The 20790-nt window shown below is 55.8% G+C and overlaps 1 protein-coding gene across 2 annotated transcripts in view; it reads left to right on the top strand.

The window, feature by feature from the left end:
* The first annotated feature begins 2222 nt into the window (after nt 1–2222).
* The window catches only part of PAX7 (paired box 7), a 133579-nt gene continuing 115011 nt past the window's right edge, over nt 2223–20790 (top strand). Inside the window, exons 1-4 of one of the 2 annotated variants that reach the window (XM_006883596.1) lie at nt 2223–2388; nt 4949–5184; nt 5772–5901; nt 6771–6905. In XM_006883596.1, the coding sequence (XP_006883658.1) occupies nt 2304–2388; nt 4949–5184; nt 5772–5901; nt 6771–6905 (586 nt within the window). In that variant the 5' untranslated portion in view covers nt 2223–2303. The remainder of the gene's footprint in view (nt 2389–4948; nt 5185–5771; nt 5902–6770; nt 6906–20790) is intronic. The other variant, XM_006883597.1, reaches the window with a different exon arrangement.

The following is a 20790-nucleotide window of genomic DNA, read 5'->3' as shown; positions in this document are numbered from 1 at the left end:
TCTCAGGTTCCTTCTTCCTCACAAACACTGACCAAAAATCTGATCTCTCCATCTCCTGCGGGGATCACTGAATACACACCTTTAGGGAGACTCGGAAAATCCAGAGGCAGGCATTCTGGGGCCCTGGTGGGAGCTGGGCTCCTGGTGCCCCCTTCTCCAACCCAAAAGTTGCCTGCCTCACTTCTCCATTCTAGGGCGACAGAAGGTATAGGTTTAACAAAATTTCTGGTAGAGTTCACAGAGCCACCTGCACCATGACCCCACCCCACCCTCCAGAGACCCTAATGCAGAGAAAGACAGGAGGCCTGTCAGACTCGGAAAGAGGCAAAGGTCGCAGGTGAGGAGAAGGGAGGGAACTTAGGGGATGGTCAGCAGAGAGCGCCCGCCCCCGGCCCAGCCGACTCCACTACCAGGAGTGGGCGGGCTTGGGGCGGGGGGCTGAGGGCTGGGGGGTGAGTTCGAGGGCTGGGTTTATTTTATTGTATTTTGCCTCCAGCCCAGGGCCCAGACGCGCTTTCCCGGGGGAGACAAAAGGCCTGCCGTTGTGGCGTCCCGCCCCGCTGGGAGGGCGTTTCGCCCCCCAGAACTCCGTGTCCCGAGGCGGGGGGCGTCTGCTCAGTCAGGCCTCGGAAAGCGCCGGATTGTGGGGGTTCTGGTCACCCCACCCCCCTCCGGACAGTTGAATGAAGGCATCCCGGGGGCTCTGAACCTGTGAAAGTGGAGAGATCCAGAGTTGAGCGGCACCGGTGCCAGGTTCCGAACCTCTCCACCCTCTCACTCTTTGGACCCCCAGACCCTGTAAGAGCCTCAGGACACAAGATGACTTTCTGCTTGGTGACCTGGGGGCACCCGGTTGCTGGGGGCTGGGATCTGGGGGGCGGGGACGAGGGGCGCGCAACCCAGACAGTTGACAGGTCCAGATTCCCAAGCTCCAGACCCTGACTGCGCCGCTCGAGGCTCCTAGGAGCTGCAGGAGGCTGGCTACACCCTGACACCGGGGCTCAGGCATTAAACACGAAGAAAGTGACAAATTCTCTCCCCTGAAGTCATTCCGAGCCCTGTCCCGGTGGGGCCCACTGGACAAAAACTCGGGGCGTGAGGAAAAGGAAGGAGAAGACGTGAAATCCAGGGGGCTTTGCCTCTGGGGGAGGCGAGAGGCCGGCCGGAGGCAGATCTTCCCATTGAGCCGGGGCCGCAGAAAGCGGCGTGGGCGACCGAAGGGCTGGGGGCTCCTCGGATCCGGCCCATTCATCAAAGGAGGACACTCGGACAAAGTTGGCCCCCTCCCCTTCTGCCCCATCCCCCAACCTCCCCGACCTCTGCCCCCTCTATCTTGAGGTTCACATTCTTTAAAACCTCCCCAAAAAAATGCCCCAAACAAACTGAGGTCGACCAGGGGATAACGGGGTGGGGGGTGGGGAGGGACACTATATACGTCTATATGTTCGCTGGCTATTTCTTTGTATTATTGGTCCTCTGCTCCCTTCCGCCCTGGCCCCCTTCCCTCCTCATGAATAAAAGAAAAGTCCGAACCTATCAGATCCCGTCCGCTGCCTCCTCCTCCTTCTCCCGGTACTTTGCACAACTTATCCAGCTGATCGCTCGCCCCCCCTGGCTTTTCCTCTTCTCTTCCCAAGCCCGTCACTCCCCGCCGCTCCTGTCCAGCCCCCCGGAGCCCAAACTGGCACCTTCTCCCCGCTTTCGAGTCTTCCAGGGGGAGCGAGCGCCTGTGCGCAAAGGGGGTGGCGAGCGTGGTCTGGAGCGAGAAGGCGTGGGGCGGAGTGAGGCGAGGCCGAGGGGGAGCGAGGGAATAAATATCTAAATAAAGACCGACAAGAAATCCCCTCCGCAGCCCCTCGGCTCGCCAACTTGGGCCCCGAGCACGAGAGCGCGTCGCGGGCTGGCCGGAGGCTGGGGGCCAGCTCTGCGCGTTCCCCCAGCCTCGCCTCGCCGCCCGGCCTTCCTCCCCGGTCCTGCCAGGCCCACCACTTCCCCACAACTTCTGGCCGAGCCCAGCCGGCGGAGGCGGACTTGGGGTTGGTGTATCTGTTTGTTTGAACTTCCTTGTCGCCACCTTCCCTCCCCCCGGACCTCCGCCCCCACCTCTCCCCCTCCCCAGCTTCTGGACGCGTTTGGCTGCAGCCAGGGGTGGGGGGTGGGGGTAGGGAGTGTGTGTAGAGGGGAGGGGGGGAAGAGGAGGGGAGGGGAAAAAAAAAGGAAAGAAAGAGATCGCAGCAGGGGTAAAGGGAGCGAAGGGGAAGCGATTTTCGCCGACTCTGGCTTCGTCCCCGACGTGCGCGAGCATGGCGGCCCTTCCCGGCACAGTCCCGAGGATGATGCGGCCGGCACCGGGGCAGAACTACCCCCGCACGGGATTCCCTCTGGAAGGTAAGCGCTCCCCGACTCGCCTTCCCCAGGCTCCTCCGCTGGGAACTCCTTGGAGAGGTGGCGATCACCAGGGGATGGTGCCTCTGGCAGTCGCTGCAGCTAAGGGGGTCCCTGCTTTGCCGGAGCTAAATCAGGGCGCGGGACCCAGGAAGTTTCTGGGACCCACACTTGTCAGTTTCTGCGCGGGCTTCACCGACCCGCTGCCGCTGCTTCATAGGTCGCGGGTTGCTGGCCTTCCCCGGCCTGGGCCAAGTCCGGGTGCATTTCGGCTCCTGGCGCATTCCAGCTCCTTGTCCATTTCGGCTCCTAGTACATTTCAGCTCCTCGTACGTTTCCAAAACTAGCAGATCAGGACTCCTCGTCCATTTCAGGTCCTAGTACATTTCAGCTTCTTTCACTGCTCCAGTTTGGACTCTGCCTTCACCAGCTGCGGGCTTGCTTCTACTTTTTGTTTTGAATTGTACTTTTCACGCCCGAGATGGCTTTTCAATCCCTTTTATTTCGAAATATCTACAAGACGCCAAAACCGTGATACTTTATATCTCTAAACTATGCAGGCGTATTCGTTTCTTCCAAAGCAATAGCCAAAAATCCCTGCTTCTTGACCTGGAAAGAAACTGATTTCAAACAAAATTATAGCAACGATTTCCACCCCTCCCCGAAAACAAAACTTTTCACCTGAGCTTTCGAACTCTGGAAATCTCCAGGGACAGAATCCCGACTCGAAGAAGGGACACCACAGTGTCCAGAGCGGGGCAAAGGATTCATTTTGTGACATGTCCTTAGTAAATACCGAGCGCCAGGGAAGTGCCGAGGGGACAGGCGGCGAGCGGGTCCTGGGCTGGAGGCAGAGCGGGGTGGGGAGCCTAGGGCTGAGCTACTCTCTTATGCTTTAGGTTTGTTTTGATTTTGGAGGGGGGTCTTTTTTTTTCTTTTTGAACAAACAGTGAGGCCTTCAACCTGTCGCTGAGAAAGGCATTCTGCTCCTGGGGGAGGTAGCCCAGGGAGGGTGTCGTAAAGAAATGGTTAGAAATATGTGCGACTTTTCTTTTTTAATTACCCTTCTTTTGTGACTGCATGAGCCCCTTGTGCGTGAGGAAGAGGCTAGGAGGCAGGGAGGGGGTGGGCAGGCAGGCAGCCGGCGGTCTGGGGAGGGGGGGTCTCTCCGGCTGCGAGGCGGCACCGGGCCCCCGAATTAGTCCGAGAGCGGCTCCGTGATCAAGTGCGCGCCAGCACCACGCAAGCGGGCGAGCGCGCGAGCCCGGGGATTTGTCGTGCCACTTCTGCTGTAGCGAATGAAAGTAAAACAGGCGGCCGAGGACGCGCGGCGGATTAGGACAATATTTGTCCAACATGACGGAGAATACTGAGGAGAGCCGAGTACCGGTCGCTAAAGAGGCTCTTGAATATAAAGTTGGGCGCTCGAGAGATAATGGCATATCCCGCCGCGGAGACCGGGAGACTCTGACTTGGCGATGCACGATTTCTGATTAAATCTGAGGGTGGCTTCAGACACCGACTTTTGCAAAGAGAGGTGGGGGGACCCGGAGAGCGAGGGAGGGGGCGGTAGGAAGCGCTCGGCAGCCCGAGCCTTTGCTCGCCGCCTCTCTTCCAATTATACTGGCAGCTCCCTCCACCCGGGCGGCTGTGAAATCATTCTAATCTGTCAGATCTCCGCAGCAGCCGAGTCCCCAAATTGGGGGGATCGAGACCGGATTAGTGCGCCGGGTGGCCCCTAACCTTCTGTGAGGAAATTGTGTAGACTTTGCATTAAGGCATCCGCGGGTGTCCCCCCTTCTCCCCACTGCGCACGGGGGTGGGGGGTGTCTGTCTTCTGGTTCCCAAAGTCACCCACATTCAGCTCGGTGGAGTCCGGAGAGACAATTCTCCTTGTCCTCAGGCCAAGAGGAGTATTTGGTTTGAGGGGTTTTCTGACAGTGGAGATGTCCCAAGCTCTTTCCAAAACGAAATTAGAATTCTGAGAGGGGCTGGAGGCAAGGAGAGTCCCTCAAAGCACAACTGACTGTCCCTAGAGACAATGACCACTGGCATTATGTCACCAGTCCCTGGGCTTTTAACACAGGGCATGGCTGCTTTGCTGCCAAAGTTACAGCTGTAAATGCCAGCAATCAACCGGTCCCTCTCGGGCTCCCCAGTAAAGTAGACCCATCTTGACCAGATGGGCCCCAGCTCAGAGGTTCTTGGCCTTTTTGAAAGGAGGGCAAACATGTGGCCAGAGCTGCCTGGGAGACAGAATTCTCGGCATCTCTTCACTCCCTTGAGCTCTGAGCTCTTCTCGGGGACATTCAGATACCCCAGTTGAGTTCTTATTCTCTGATGTGGCAGGATGGGACATACAGCATTTGGCGGGACGCTGGCAGCTGTGAACCCTCTCCCTACAGGACCCTCCCTCAGCTTTCTGACAGTTATTCCCCAGCCTCTGAGCGGCTGTAGCGCCCAATGGCAGAACCTTGAAGTCCCGCTGTGCTCAAAACTGGCCCTAGGGTGTCCGTCCGCGCCCTTACACCGTGCTTCTCTCCATCTCCTTTCCCTTATCCAGTGTCCACCCCCCTGGGACAAGGCCGGGTAAACCAGCTTGGTGGGGTCTTCATCAACGGGAGGCCCTTGCCCAACCACATCCGTCACAAGATTGTGGAGATGGCCCACCACGGCATCCGGCCCTGTGTCATCTCCCGCCAGCTGCGCGTCTCCCACGGCTGCGTCTCCAAGATTCTCTGCCGCTACCAGGAGACCGGGTCCATCCGGCCTGGGGCAATCGGCGGCAGCAAGCCCAGAGTGAGTGTCTGTGCCAGGGAGGCTGGCACCAGTGTCCCCATGGTCAGGGTCCTCGCGGTGACCCCCTCACTGCCCAGGGTCATCCAGTAGCATAGGGATGTCAGTATAGTCCCTGAGGAAGGTATAATGGGAGAGTGTCCCTTTATTATTGCCTCATTATTTAAACTTCTTGGGGATGGAAGTAAGTTGAAGTCTAGGCGGCAGAAGATTTTGAAGTCAGTAAGACAGAACTGAGATGTCCCCACATTTACCCTGATGAGCCACCATCACATCTTAAATTGGGGGAACTCTTCCACCAGCTTCTCACTCGCCTGGGTTCAGTCTTTCCTGAGTTGGTAAGGGAACACATTTCAGGTCCTAATTAGGTTTCCCTTTTTATTGCCAGTTACTCTTCCTCCTCCCTCAGGAACCTCCCAAGAGCCAGGAACAGGTTCCTTGAAAGGGTAAAGCTCATCTCAGGAGGCGGGAGGGTGGCATGGAGACCAGTGCCACCAAGCTGGCCTGGGGCTCCTGGGAGGTTGATATTAAAGGTATCTCCTCCCCCACCCCCTCTTTCCACGGCGTCTCTCCCACCTCCACCTCTGAAGCAGGTAGCGACTCCGGACGTGGAGAAAAAGATTGAGGAGTACAAGAGGGAAAACCCGGGCATGTTCAGCTGGGAGATCCGGGACCGACTGCTGAAGGAGGGGCATTGCGACCGCAGCACGGTGCCCTCAGGTGAGAAGGCAGCTGAACCAGCAGAGCCACACAGCCCACACCCGCGGGGCCTGGAGAGAGCAGAGCAGGGAGTGCGCGGTGAGGAAGTTGGAAGAAAGTTAAGGGGCAAAGAGAGCAACAAGGCCACAGCAGTGCAGGCACCAGAAGGGATCAGATCCAGGAAGAAGATGAAGAGAAGGGAAGAAAGAAGGAAGGAGCGGTTGGGAGAGAGAAAAAAGAGGAGCCAGTTTCAGCCAGAGGAAGGTTTTCTTGGCACCATCTATCTGGTGATGTGCCCCAGAGGATGGGTCTGTCCCAGGATGGCGGGTCTCCATGATCCCAATGGTCTCCTTAGACCTCAACTGGACTTCATGGACACCTTCCTTCTCCAAGTCACTATGTGTTTTTCTGCCACCATCAACTATCAAAAAGTCTCAGAGATTTAGATCATGCTATCCATGAGAGGAAAAGGTGTGTGTGTCTGTGTGTGAGTGTGTGTGTGTGTATACACATGCATTCATTCACTGATGGAGGGCCCATGGCAGAGCACACACCTGAGTGTGGGGGTGGCCAGAGCAGAGACCCAAGGGTTTGGAGGGGATGTGGTATAGTAAATAAAGCACAGGGACATAGGAACGCAGCTAAGCTGGTGCCTCTGATGCAGTTTTGCCACTGGGTCCTCCAGGTGTGAGTCAGGCTGCCTTTGAGGGGGCGGCTGTTCTGGCCTCTGGGTAGGTGTAAATGCTTAAGCGCGGGAATAGGCGCCCGTCCTCTCGAGGATCTGTAAAGAGGGGAACGTTTTCCGACCTTCCTCCCCAGGGATGGAGGCTGCATCTGGCTCCTCTGCCCCAACAGCTTATACTCGCTCTTTTTGCCTTTGAATTTCTGAGGTTTAGTGAGTTCGATTAGCCGCGTGCTCAGAATCAAGTTCGGGAAGAAAGAGGAGGACGACGAAACCGACAAGAAGGAGGACGACGGTGAGAAAAAGGCCAAGCACAGCATCGACGGCATCCTGGGCGACAAAGGTAGGGACGCACCCGGGACCTGCACTGCCCTGCTGCGCGGTCCCCTGATGCGCGAGCCTGCGGACCTGGCGCCGCTGCACTCCGTGGGCGGAGGAGGACTGAACTTTAGCGGAGAATTCCCAGACTCTGGGGCGGCCTGGAGCCTGCCAGGGTTTGCGGACAGCGCCCTCTCGGTGCGTCCCCGGGCCGGGGCGCTGAGCACAGGCGCCGCTTGGCTGGCTCAGGTGCAGCCGGGCGCGTCCCGGGAGAGCGCTCGCTGGGCTGCGGATTAGTGCGCTGTGCGCCGCTCAGATTGCAACCCGCCTAACCAAGGACTCTGGTGCGTGTGTCCTTCGGGGCTGGCGTTTTGGCTGTTATTCCCGGTCTCGATCAATTATTTATAGGAAACTTGGGCAAGGAGGAGGGAGGGGAGAGGAAGGAGGAGCCGGCCTGCGGCTCCCTAAATGAATTTGTTAACCAGACCCGCACACGCTCTCTAAATGGTCCCTTGAAACCCCTCCTGACAGTTGACTGACCGCTGCAATCAATAAAAATTAGTGCGGGGCCGCGTGGGCCGCCTCCTGGCTCGCTGAGCCTCGCGTTGTTCTGGCCGGGACAGAGCAGGAATGGGGGACAGGAGGGCGCCCCATTATAGGGCCCTTGCCTCTTCAGCATGTGCGCGGAGATCAGAAATTGAGGACAAAATTCCTCCACCCATAAGGTCAAAGGCCCTCAGCGGGGGAGAGAGATTCCGCCCCCACAACTCTCCCCACTTCCACGCAGGCTAGAGTCTGAACACAGCCCCTGCATTTTATTTATTTTATTAAAAAAAAAAATCAGCTAGGGAAGGCATGTATCTTTCAAGCGCCTGCATGCCCAGGGAACAGAATGGTGCTTTTGTATGTTGACAGAGAAAGCCAGCCAGCCTCTCTGTGGGTGCAGGGGTGTGGAAAAGGAGAACACAGTTCCCTGCCCGCACTGTCCCTACCGTCCTCCCCTCCCGGGGTTCTCTCGTGACCTGGGTGCGTGGCCGCTAAGTGAGGCCATGAAATAGAGGACTCAAGTCTGGGCGAGAGCCGGAAGCAGGCTCCCAAGCCCAGGCCAGGGAGGCAGGGAGGATGGGAAGGACAGAGGCGCTGGGAAAGTTGGGGAAAATGTACTGGAATCTGAAACTTGTGACGAGCTTGTTTGGCTCGAGTTTCCTTCCAGAGGCTTCTGCCCCCACGTTTACCTACAAGCCCCTAGCCCACTCTCTTCCACTTGTCAGTATTTCCTCTCAACCTTGAAGATGAACTTCGCAGTGGAGAGCTGCTTCAAAACACAACTCCCAGAGAGAGCCAGCCCACAAGGGTGGGGCGGGGGCCGAAGCCCCTGGTGACAGCAGCCGCAAGCAAGCATCAGGCTCTTGACATTCAGGACTCAGAGCGGGGCCTCAGTCCCGCTCCGGACAAAAGGGTGAGGGAAGAAAGCCAGCGAGCTGTGCATGGCACCCCGCTGTGCTGGTCCTGCCACGGGGCCTCTGGGCTGCTTAGCGGGGAGAGCCCTGCGATGTCAAGCAGCCCTGGGCTGGGGGCCAGCAGTCCCACAGCCCAGGGACCTTGTGCGGAAGGAAACCCAGTCCTGATTGTGCATTTGGTATTGGAAAGAGAAGAATTGGACCTTTTAAGAGGCAGAGAACTTAAATCAGCTGTCCGGGTCCAGGTCCTGCACCATCAGACAACTCCTTTGAGAGGTTTCCTGTCAAAAGTCAAAAGAAGTTTAGTTTCTTATTTTGGACAGACTTTAGAAACGTGGGGGGTGGGGAGGAGTGGCCTGTAGGAGAATGAGGGTCCAACTGGCTCTGAGGACAGAAGTAGGTATATCTCCTCTGAGAGCAAGTAAAAGACAAGAGAGGAAGACCATGGAATAGCGTCCAGTTTGTTAGTCAGTGAAAGTTCAGGGGCTCCCACGCTAGTCTTGGGTCCCTGGACGGAGGATTGCCTTGCAGTGAGACCAGGAAGCTCCAAGAATCAAAAAGATTAATCAGCAGCCTGGCGGCTCTGGGTGGAGGGATCTGAGAACACAAGTGTGGGGCCTGTAGAGGAATGACCCAGTGAAATGGCTATAGTGCGAGCAGGGGAGGGCTGTCCCCACAGCCCCGCCATGACCAAGTGACGGCTGTTATGTTGGGCTTGTGACTATCTGGGAGCTGGTGGTGTAGATTCCTCTGTGTCTCCAGGACTGTTCCTAAAGGGTTTGCACAACCTTCAGAGTGCCCCAGACTGTGTGTGTGAGAGAGAGCGGGCCCTGCGTGAGTGTGAGTGCACACGGCGTGGTGATCGAAGCTGGTGGAAGTGGGCAGGGTAGCTGCATGACCGAGAGGGGCTTGTCTATCTGGACACATTGCATGCATTTCCCCATGTGGGTACCTGGGCCAGTCAGCAGGCCTCCCAGAGAGCAGCCCAGCTGGAACCTCTACTCCAGGCCCCAGACATCAGCTTCCTTCCCAAGTTAAAAGCAGGGGAAAAAAAAAAAAGGCCTGCTAACCTCCAAGTGGACTAGGTCAGCCAGCCAGAGCTGAGGTCCAGCTCAGGCAACAGGGCAGACGGGGGGGGGGGGGGGGGGGGGGGGGGGGGGGGGGGGGGGAGAGAGGTACACCTCTGCAACTTTGTTTTGGCTTCTTGCTCTTGACAAATGCTTTCTCCCGGGGTTGCCCCTCTCGTGGCGGGGAGCCCCCAAAGAAGGGGTTTAAGAGCTCTCTTCTTTAAGCGCTAAAGAGAGATCCCTCCCTGAGTCCGTTTTTTCCTATCGTCCGCTTGGCATTTAATAATGTTAAGACTTATTAGAGCTGGTAATGAAAACTGGGGCTGCTGAATAGAAAACTGTGTTGGAGAGGGGTGTAATAGCTTCCAGGCATGGTAAGAAACTATTTATCCGCAATCAGTCCTCACTCTCAGAGTTTGAAGCACAAACGTTAAGTTGAAGGGTTTTAAAGCAGATTAAATTGAGCTTTTATTTCTGTGCACTTTCATCTCTGAACAGCTCACTCCTGCTCCCCTTGGGCTGATATTCATGAGACTCTTCGTATTTTTTCCCCCTCTTATCCTTGTTAAGACTGAGTTATTAGGATTGTTGGTTGTGAGAATTCTCGGACCACTGCCTGATAGGAGCTCCGGCCATGCTCTGCTCACCTGTGAGGGGTCTGGACAGCTCTTGGCCTCCAGACATTTGGGCACTTCCCTTCTCACTCCTTTCTCCAAGGACCTGGGAAGAGACAGGCCAGCACCCACGCTGAGAGGATTTGAGGGGAGGCCAGAGAGGAAATGATTTTTCCAGAATCGGAGTCCCGAGGAGACTCTTAGTGGAATTCGAGGGCGGTTTGCAATGGGTCTCCCATATCCTCTGCCTAGGATTGTGAAGAAACAAACAATAAAAATAATGGCAATCTGACGCAGTAAGAACACCACCAGACTCGTCATTTGACAGGTGGAGGCTGAAATTGACCAGGTCAAGGAAATCCACCAGGTCAAAACTGGGACCTCAGAGACTGGCCCAACGGGCTCATAATTAATGCAATAAAAGAAGGGAACCCTATCTCACGATTGGCAACAAACAAAAAAATATTCGTTTTTTTCCTCTGGGTCAGATTAAACCAGCCAGCATCCGAGCTGAGCGGGAGGCTCCCCAGCCCCCGGGGGTCTGAAAGGTCCTGGGAGGTGGGGGGCACCGAGGAGGGAGGCGGCAGGTTTGTTTTTCTTTGCGCTTCCCGGGGTTTGTTTTTCTAGGCGGAGAAGCGTACAGGTGTGGAGTGTGAAATGGGGTGTGCGAAGGATGGGGAAGGAGGGGAGAGCCCAAAGTGTCGGTTTTAGACACTTGTAAAAGGAGGTGGGAAACAATTTAATTTGGCAGCGCCGATGGCTGCTAATGCGGTTTTCGGTCGTTTGCTACAGTGGAGGAAGCTGTTTTGATTGTGTGTACAAGGGCCTGCCAGATTTAATTAGGCTGCGGGGGAGCGAGTGAAGCGGGGAAGGGGGGGGCCCGCTCCGCTCAGCCCACACCGCGTTTTCGGCTTCACACCTGGAAGGGGTATTGTGGACGGGACCAGCGAGCCCCCGGAGCGAGTGGGCGAGGGCGGGCCGGCGAGGGGCCTGGGGCCGGGCGCGAGGGAGGCCAGGCGGCGCGGCCATTTATCAAGAAACCATCGGCATATTGATTTAAACCAACAAGTTCCCTCCTCTGTAAATGTGTGTTTAGAGAAAGGTAATTGACACTCCACCAAATCAAAGGATTACCCCGGGTTGGCAATCTAATCAAACGGAGTCCAGGCGGGATTTGAGGCTGTTCAAAGTGGGATCAGCTTCGCATAATGGGGGCTCGGAGGAAGATGGGAGGGTGTCAGGCAATTCCCCGGCTTTAGGCAGCGCTTGGCGGTGGATATTCAGCGAGACCTGAGGGGGCGAGGAAGGGGGAGAGGGAGTGGCTGGGGGGGTAGGGGGGCCGGGGCATGGGGGGATGGGACGAACAGAGAGGGGGTGCTCAGGAGGGCTAGCCCGGCAGAGGGGGCTCACGGCGAGGGGCGAGCCCACACTGGGCTGACAAGGCTCCCCCTTTCTTCCCTCCACCCCCCCAAACTCAGATGAGGGGGGGCGGGAACTGAGCCTAACGAAGAACAACAATGAGGAGATAACTATTACAAAGGCAAACACGAGTGCTCGCGCGCGCGCAGCCCCAGAACCCGCGGTAAATAAACAAAGTCGGCAAACTGTTTGCCAGATAAACTCGGGCCTAAATCGAGTGTGACGGGCAGGGAGAGAAGAGACAGAAGGAGATAAGGTTGGAGGGGGAATGAACGAACATAATCTAATAGAAGACGTTTAGAAAACAAACTTTAAACAAGGGAGAACAGGCGAGCGGAGGGTAATTATCCGCCCCAGAGAGCGAGGGAAGCCATTCAGGGCTTTGGGGGACTGGGAGCGCGCAGGAGCCCTGTGTTGGGGAGGGGGGTGCCTTTGAAACTCCACGGGGAAGCGGGAGAGGGTCCCCCGGGCGCGCCAGGAAAGGGACTCGGATCCCAGATAGAGGTTGCCGCGCCGCCCCAGCCCCCAGAACGGCAGGCGTTGCAGAACGGGGTGGGGTCCCCCGCTGCGAGGGCGTCCGGGTTCCGTGTTCACCTCGGGGCACGCTCTGCCACACACCGGCTGTTTGCAGGCGTTTGTACCTAAGCGACGCGTGTGCGCGCCGAGGTAGTGAAAGGAATTAGATATTTACCAGTTTGAAATAAGCCTGGCTAAGAAGAAGAGAGAGAGAGAGAGACATTGAAAAGATGAGGCCGGGGAAGACTTCAAACGAATTCATCACTCGGAATGGTGGAGGGGAGATTTACCAGACAGTATTGGGAAGTTATTTAGATATTAATAACACATTTTCCTCAGGCGCGACCACGGCGGCCATCTGCGCTGCTCTTGGAGCTATTTGGCTGGGTGAAATATGGGCGTCTCAAATGTTGGAAAGAGATAACGCAATCAGGCTAACCCTGGTCCTGAGACTGCGTCGCAGCGTTAAACCCGGATTAACCTCCCCCACCCCCGCAGCCCCCGCCCCTTCCTCAGCTTTTCCAAATTTTCAGTGGAATTTACATGGAAGGATTTAAAAGCACATATAACGGTAGCCTTAAAGCGATGAGGTGTTTATTATTATTTTTTTTTAAATAACGTCTTTCTGAAAATCATAGTTGTCACACACTGCACTCTTTCTGTGAAAATACTGCCCCAAATATCTACCTTTGTACAAAAAGAGCAGGGACCTGAGAAAAGGACGTTTCCCTCGAGGTGTTTTTCTGGAGTTCCTAGATGCCATCCTTCTACTCTCACGAGCAGTTGATGAGGTTTCCTACTGTGCCAGGCTCTGTACTGGGCACTGAGGGGTAACCGTGGAATGTGCTGGGCTCTGGCTCTGCAGGGTCAAGGCCCAAGGCAGGAGAACGTACACCCCAGAAAAGATGCTACCTGGCAAGAGGAAGCCTTCGTGAGATTACGAGTTCCACAGTCAGGGAAGGCTCCCCCCAGGCTCTGGGGTGCCTGGAAGGCCACAACCAAAGGGGGGGCACATTCCAGGAATTCCAGACAAATAGCTCTTTCCCCCTTCCCTCTCCAGAGCAATGGGGTAATTGGGGGATGCAGTGGAGGATGAGGATAAAGGGGGACTGGGAGATTGGATGCCCCCCTTTTTGTGTCCCAGCCCTTCCCTCTCCTCCCTCCTCCCTTCTCCCTGGTCTATTGGAAAAAGGAAAAGGTGGAAATGGGGTCAGCGCTTTCTGACCTGCACTGGAGTGCTTTGGCCCCGGCTGGGGTCGGGCAGCGGGAGGGAGGGAACTCGCCTTCCCAAATCGAATCAAGGCAGAACGGTGACCTAAGGGGGAAACTTCGCCATTAGTGGATAGTTCTTTCCAAAACTTCAAACAAAGGTGGGGGGTGAGGCCGGGAAGGAGTCCGGGAAAGCGGGGTGGAAGCAGGGACTCAGGGTGGGGTGAGGGTGAGATAAGAGTGCGTGAAGGAGGGAGGACCCGGGGGAGGAAGGGAAAAGGTCGAGGGCAAAGGGGAGGTGGGGGGGGACCCGAGGGAGGACCCGGGGGAGGAAGGGAAAAGGTCGAGGGCAAAGGGGAGGTGGGGGGCAAAGGAAGGAGCTTAGGGACGGGAATTTGAAGGGGAAATGGCTGCGGGGACACAGGGCACTTTGACCCCTGACAGAGGAAAGTGTGGCTCTGTGGAAACTTCGGAAAGGATGAGGGAAGAACGCCGCAAGGCCAGCTCGGAAGACTCCCGAGGGCAACTGGCGGGGACTGGAAAGCGTGTGCGGGGCCGTCTAGGCCCTGGATGGTGGCTTCACTGGGCCATTTGACAGCTGGGGGAGGGGAGGCTGTAAGGGGTGTGAGGTCGGAGCCGAGCTCTGAACGCGGGGTGCAGGCGATTTGACATCATTTCCCCCAAGGCTGTGGGGTCAGCTAATGGGTCTCTCGAAGATTCTGTGGCCCCCTCCCTGGGGGTGCACTGCTCCTGAGATCCTTGACTGAGCGATGGGCTAGAGGTTGTGGACAGAGAACCACCAGCTGGAGAGAGACAGGCGAGAGGAGCGCGTGCAGAGCAGGCGAGGTGATGCAGTGAGAAAGCCCCGGGAGCGCAGCTAAGAGGACCTGCCTGAGAGTTTGAGGCACACCTCCCAGAGATGCTGAGGGGTAGAGAGAGGCTGTGAGCAACCCAAAGACAAAAGAGGGGCAGTCACAGAAAAGCAGGCGCTGGGCCGCCGCAGCTCAGGAGCGACGGCGGATCCCGAAGACGGAGTGTGCGATGGAGAGGGCGAGCGCGCCCTGGCGGGAGGCCGGCGGGGGGCGGGCGGGCCTCGGGAGGCCTTTTGATCCTCTGCGCCTTCCCCCTTATCAGAAGCGCTTTCGGTGACACCCGCACAAAGGCAGTTCATCATATTACAGCGCGGCCCGGCGGCTCGCTGCGCTCCCGCCGCTTAATTAGAAGCCCGAGAGCCAGGCCGGTGGCGCGGGAGGGTGGCTGGTGCCCAGCCGGGGGCCGGGCTCCCATGCCGGGTGCTGAAAAGGCCCCGTGGGAGGGCTCGGCCGGGTCAGGATAAGGACTAGAGTGCGGGCACCCTTATCTTCTGGACGTTGCAAAATACACAGACCAGCTCTGGTTTTACTCCCCAGACACTCGCCACCTTGCAGTTCAGCCACGTCCCTTCTAAGTTGTTGGTTTGGGCAAAGGGAGGGGCGCTGGATACCGTCTCCACCCCTTCCTCTTCAGCGCTGCAGACCCGAGGACCTGAAGGGGTCGTGTTCTTTCACACGCAAAAACAAGTTCCCTGTGGTTGAGTGTTCGACTCCTCCTTCCGCTTTCCGGTCTCCATGTAAAAGTGATACGTGTGTGTGCGCGCGCGCTTCTGCAGGTCTGGAGAAATCCAAGGGGCAGAGAGTGCATTGGGTTCGGTCCAGGAAATGAAGCTCACATTGACTCACTGGGTCTCAGTTTCCTCTCAGTAAAACCCTCCAACTGTTAGGCTAAGACAAAAGTTCTTGCCCTTTGGAGGATCTTGGAGGCCTTTGGTAATCTGCTGCAGCTGGCCATTCAGATAGGTTCTTGCTAGCAAAAATCTACATGAAGCTCCAAGAGATCCCTGGGCCTAGATCCCACAAGAACCTCACCTCAGCGCGTGACTTGGTGATGCCAACATTCCCAAAGAGGTGTTTCTGATTCCAGGATGATGGGATGTGGCCTGGGATGTGCCCTACTTTCTCCAAAACAGAGGCAATAGGACATCCCACCTCTCCAACATTCGGTCGTCACAAAGGTCCTTTCTGAGGCGGTTATATGCTGAGCACTCATATCTACACCATAAAAACATTCCACTCAGAAAAATTTCTTGAGCACTTACTACGTGCCAGAGGGAGCTCTTGTGGTGTGGTGGTAAGGGGTTGTGCTGCCAGCTCGAGGCTTGCAGTTCGAATCCACCAGCTGCTCCACGGGTGAGAGATCAGCAGTCTCCTCCTGTGCGATTTACAGCCTCCAAAAACTCACTGTCCTCTCTGACTCCCAGTGCGCAAGAGCAACCACTGGGCGCCCCAGGCGTTGTGTTCAGTGCCAGGAAATATGCTACGCACTTGCAGTCCGCAGCCAGCTAGTGAAGACAGAAAAGAAACAAGCTCACCCAGGTGCACAGATACGTGTTGTGTACGGGTGTGCTCCTGGTTCTCTCTGGGTGCTTGGGTGCGTCTGGGCGTTTGCAAACGTGGCGTGTTGGTATGCGTGCACGCCTGTGTGAGTTGTACTTGTCTCTGAGGGAGCAGAGCAGTAGGGAGTGCTTTGGCCAGCAGCCCCCCGCCTGACCCGGGCTGTTCGGAGTCTCAGGCCCTGGCGGGGCCAGGCCTCGCAGCGCCACGGATCTGAGAGAAGGCGGAGGCAGCTCCCAAGCCTCTCGCCTTCACTGCTCTCTTTGTCTGACGCCAGAGAAAAGATCGAAGATCAAAGGGGCCCAGAGACCCGGACAGAAAAAGGGGAGGAGCAGCAGACTCGAGAAGTGGCTCAGAAAACTCCACCCTGAACTTTTCAGGGGTCCTCTCGATGGGACCTGGATCCAGGGGAGCCTTCATTTCCCTCCACAAGACCAAGCCTCGCGTGGGTGACAGGTGGAAAGGGACAGATGAGGCGCAGGTTTTCCGAGCTGGGGAAGGTGGAGAGATGCAATACTGGGGTGGTTTTGTGGGATGTGTACGGATACAGGTGACTTGTTGGCTTTACTTTTGCGTGGAGGTTTTGCATGGAGAGAAAAGGCCTCTTCCACGGAGACGTGCGTTGGCTTATGCAGGGCCGCACGCATGGCAAGGCGCGTTCACGCTGGAGTCCACCTTCAAGGCGACAGCCTGTTGGGGAAAGAGGAGACTGGGAGAAGGCAGCGGGAATCATCTAGAACCTTCTCGCTCTTCAGTGCAGGAAACTTGCCTCTATGTCCCGACCTGTCCTGTAACCGCGAACCCAATGCGCAGCGCGCGCGAAAAGCAATGGTCAGCAGACGCGGAACCTGGCACTTTTCTTCTTGCCTCCAACTTTTAAGTTGGGAATCTCACACCTTCTTCCATCCTCTTTCCCCTGAACATCTTGGGGTTTGGAGTCACCCTTCAGATGGTCGTAAAAATCCCTTAGAGAGAAAGAAATTCTGTTGGGTGTGTGGAAAGAAGGAGGCCACAACGGACAGGCCCCTTCTGTTTTTTTGTCACACACCCCAACCGTGGTCACAGTCCCCTCCTCTATTGTCCTCCCTCCTGTTGCCTGCAAACGCACAAATTCAGAATACACACCCCCACCCCCCACGCACACCCCTCTCCACAACCCCCCCACGCACGCACACACCGCTACCCACATCCACACCCACACCCACCCTTCACACACACACACACCCTCGCCTGCATCTCTGACGATAGAAGAAAAGTCTAAATTGTGACACGGACATTTTTGGGAGACCCGGCTGGTTCATGCTGGAGGTGCTCAGGGTGAACCCTAAGAGACGAGAGAGACACCGGCCTTTCCTGAGTCTGAATGGAGAGTCTGAACCTCCCCCCTTGGGAGTCGAACTTCCGACGGGTCAGGGCGTTCTCGAGCTGGCGCACGGAGATGAACCAAACCTGAGTTCAGCCTGGTTGGCTCCTGCGGTAAAGAACACTTTGCAACCCCACCTCTCCAAAACCAGCCCGGAAACGTTCTTTCTCACGCCTGGTCTCCGAGTTTGAATCCTGAAGCTGGGATTCCGCCCACCTGGTGGCTTCAGTTCCTGGCCTCAGTTTCCCTATCTGATTACTGTGGCTGCGCGCCCCGCCCCACTGCCGGGGGGGGGGGGGGGGGGGGCCGAGGAGCAGGGCCCGGAAGGCTGGTGGGAAGCGGGTCCCCGGGTCCAGGAGGTGGAGTGGGAGGCTCCTGGCCTGGCCCCTCCTCCCCCGCGGGCCCCCGCTCGCTCCTCGCGCCTCAATGGCCACTTTAGAAATACAAACAACTTTAGAAATAAAGTAACCAAACCCGCGAAAGGGGCTTTGAAGGGGCGAATGCCTGGTGGCGCTTTACTGTGGTGCGGGCAGAGGCCCCGGCCTAATCCCGCTTTCATTTTCACCGACGGCCGCGGGGGAAGCGCTCCCGGCCTCCCGGCCCCTCAGGAGGCTGATTAGACCACAAAGAGCCCCCATTATCCAGAGAAGAAAACCGGGGGGCGGCGAGGGGCGGCGGCGCGGGGGGAGCGGCCCGCCCGCGCCCGGGCTATTGACTTAGTGGATGAAGTCAAGAGCGGGCGCGCGGGGAGCCGGGGCTGGGATGGGGGTGAGGGGGGTAAGGGGACCGGGGAAGAGGAGGGGAGGGGGCCAGGAGGCCGGCCTGCGCGGGAAGGGGCGGGGAGAACGGACAAAACAGGACGCCCCAAAGCCCACAACAAAACCCAGACCCGGCCTGGGCTTCCTCCTCCGACCTGCTGCTGGGTCAGCTGCCCCCGGGGCCCCGGCTCGCGGGAAGTTGGGGCGGGGGGGGGGAGGCGCTGGGAGCCAGCACCACGGCCTGGGGTCTGGGAGGGGGCATTTCGAGGAGAGGAGAAAGTTGTAGCCTTTGAAGCATTTGGGCTGTCGCCGAGGGCTCCGCACAAGCACCAAGGGGCGCCTCTGCGGCCTCCTTCTCCCCTGGGAAGGATCCACATCCTAAACCCAAACCCACTGTTGTAAAAACTGAGCTCGACTCGTAATGACCCTATGGGACAGGACAGAACTGTCCTCACTCGACGGATGTGTGACTTGGAGCAGGGTCCAAACCATTCAGTTAGCACTTAGCCGCTGCGCCACCAGGGCTCCCATGAAGTTGGGTCCGAAAGTCACCAAAATCACCCAGCTGGCTAAGGGTTTGTGGTGTGCCCCTGAGGGGCTTCTGAGGAAGTATCTGAAATGGGAAAGTGCCAGAGGGATGGAGAGAAAAGAACATCCGCACAGCCTGAACATCTGGGTAACTTGGAAAGAGGGCCTCTGGGACCCTCGGTGTCCTCTTCTGTTAGATAGATCGGGGGATGACAACCGCAGTGCATGCTGGGAAGAGTAAAAGATGTAATTACATCAAGGGCAGGGCACGTTGAGAGGCTGGATAAACATGACTCACCAGTTCCCATCAGCTCCTTCACCTCCAAGGCCTCTTTCAATTAGAGGCCCCTCCACACTGACTTAAGCAAGAGGCCAGTAAGTCCACCAGTGACCATCACATTTGGGCAGAGGGGTCAGATGCTCAGCCATGTGAAGGGATTAATCAAGTATTGTCACTTTACCTAAAACCTGAGACGTGGACTCTGTGGGCAGTTCCCTATCCAGACAGGCCTTGGCTGAGGGAGATGGCAGAGACCAGCAGGCAGTTCTCAGGGCTCAGCAGACACTGGGTTAGATGTGTGGAAAGACTTCCTTCCTTTGATGGATTCTGGCCCTTCGCCTTTCAGGGGAAGCTGGGTGGCCAGGTCAGGAGGGTGGGAAGAAACACCATTGGGGGAGACGATGGGAACATTCTCCACGAATAACGGAGGCAAGTGTGGATTTGTGACAGTCTCCCAAGGCCACCTGTCAGGTCTCAATCCCATCTCTTCTCTAACCATACCTGCCTTTCTGTCCCTTTGAAATAGAGACCAGGTAGAGATCCTGTCTAGAATGACTTAGAAGAGCTTTGAAGGTCTCCTGTCTCTTCATCCGTTCATTCCATAAATAAGTATGTGAGCTGTTCTGGGTTTGACACCATCAGAATCCAGGTCGTGACTGAGTTAAGGAGTTTGGAGTTATCCAAGGACAATAGGGAGCCATGGAGGGTATTTTGGCTCCAGAGGCCCAGAATGAGGAGAGCAACCAGAAGGTAAATGGTCTGGTGAAAGGATTGCTGTAGCAGGTCTGGAGGGCAGAGGGTGAAGAGGGAGGCTCCAGAGAGGATGAGGTTTCCCACAGCTTGATATGGGCAGGAAAGAGAAAAGCAAGCTTATTCTAGGGCCCTCCCTCACCTTGTTCAGAGTGCACTTGGCTACTAGGTCACTGAAAGGGAGCTGGAATTCCTTCCCACATGGAACTTCCAAAGGGAGGGCAATCAGATGTGGACCAACCCTAGAGGTTGTCTCATAGGCGGAGACGCTAAGGCGGAGGGAGCCACATGCGTGAACCAAGGAGGAAGGTAACCCCCCTCCAATCTGTGGACAGTTGTGTTGAGAGAAGACCAAAATGAGTTGTTTAAACTATTTTTTTAAAATTGTGGTTTTAATGAAACTGTACAGAGAAGTTGACCTGTCAATTCTTTCTTTGTTACACATTTTCCTCCCTCCGCCTCCCTTCCCCCTCCTCCAGTAATCTAATTCTTTTTCTTTCTCTCTCTCTCTCTCTCTCTCTCTCTCTTTCTCTCTTTCTCTCCTCTCTTTCTTTCTCTCTTTCTTTCTTTTTCTCTCTTCTCTCTCTCTCTCTCTCTCACTGTTTCACACTTTCCTCCCTTCTCACCCTTCCCTTCCCCCAGTTCACTTGCAATGCACCTCTCATTCTGCACTATTGTCATACGTATAACACCTAATCATATGTTCCTTTTAGGCAATTCTTTCCTTCATCTGTTCCAATGCAGTGTTCATTATCTGTCCACTCTTTTCCTAGTTTCTTTCCAAACCCCCCCCATATGAGACTTGCTTTATAATAGTGGTGTTATGCAGTGTTTATCCTTTTGTGACTGAGATATTTCACTCAGCTTAATATCCTCCAGGGTCACCCATACTATGTAATGTATTATGAGTTTATTGTTTTTCAGTGCTGTTTAGTATTACATTATGTGGCTATATCATCGTTTTCCTATCCATTCATTTGTTGATGGGCACTTGGGTTGGTTCCAGCTCTTTGCTAGTGTGAGTAACACAACAATAAACATGGCTGTGCATTTATCTGTTTCGGTGACAGCTCTGGTTTCTTTAGGGTATATTCCCAGTAGTGGAATTGATGGGTCAAATGATATTCTTTTTCCACCTTTTTAAGAAAGCGCCATATGGTCCCACCAGCAGTGAATAAGGGTTCCAATCCTTCTACAACCTCGCCAGCATTTGTTGTTTGCTGCACTGTTAAACTTTGCTATTGTTGCTGGGGTGAGATGATACCCCCATAGTTGTTTTGATTTGCAACTTTTTGATAGCTAGGGAGTTTGAACATTTCTTCATGTGTTTATTCGCCATCAGAATGCTTTCTTTGGTGAAGTGTCGATTCATATCCTGTGTCCATTTGGTTGTTTTAGGTTTCCTTTTTAGCCTGTTGGAAAGTTTTAAAAAATTATTTTATTAATTTTAATGAACATTTACAAAGATTTTGGATTTCCATTCATTCATTGTTGCACTTTTTTTCCCTGCCCACCCC

This window comes from Elephantulus edwardii, unplaced genomic scaffold (assembly GCF_000299155.1).
Source record: "Elephantulus edwardii isolate Elephantulus edwardi_28Jun2011 unplaced genomic scaffold, EleEdw1.0 scaffold00028, whole genome shotgun sequence".
Classification (NCBI taxonomy): domain Eukaryota; kingdom Metazoa; phylum Chordata; class Mammalia; order Macroscelidea; family Macroscelididae; genus Elephantulus; species Elephantulus edwardii.
Note: the sequence above shows the minus strand (reverse complement) of the source record. Positions and strands in the feature narration are given on the sequence as shown.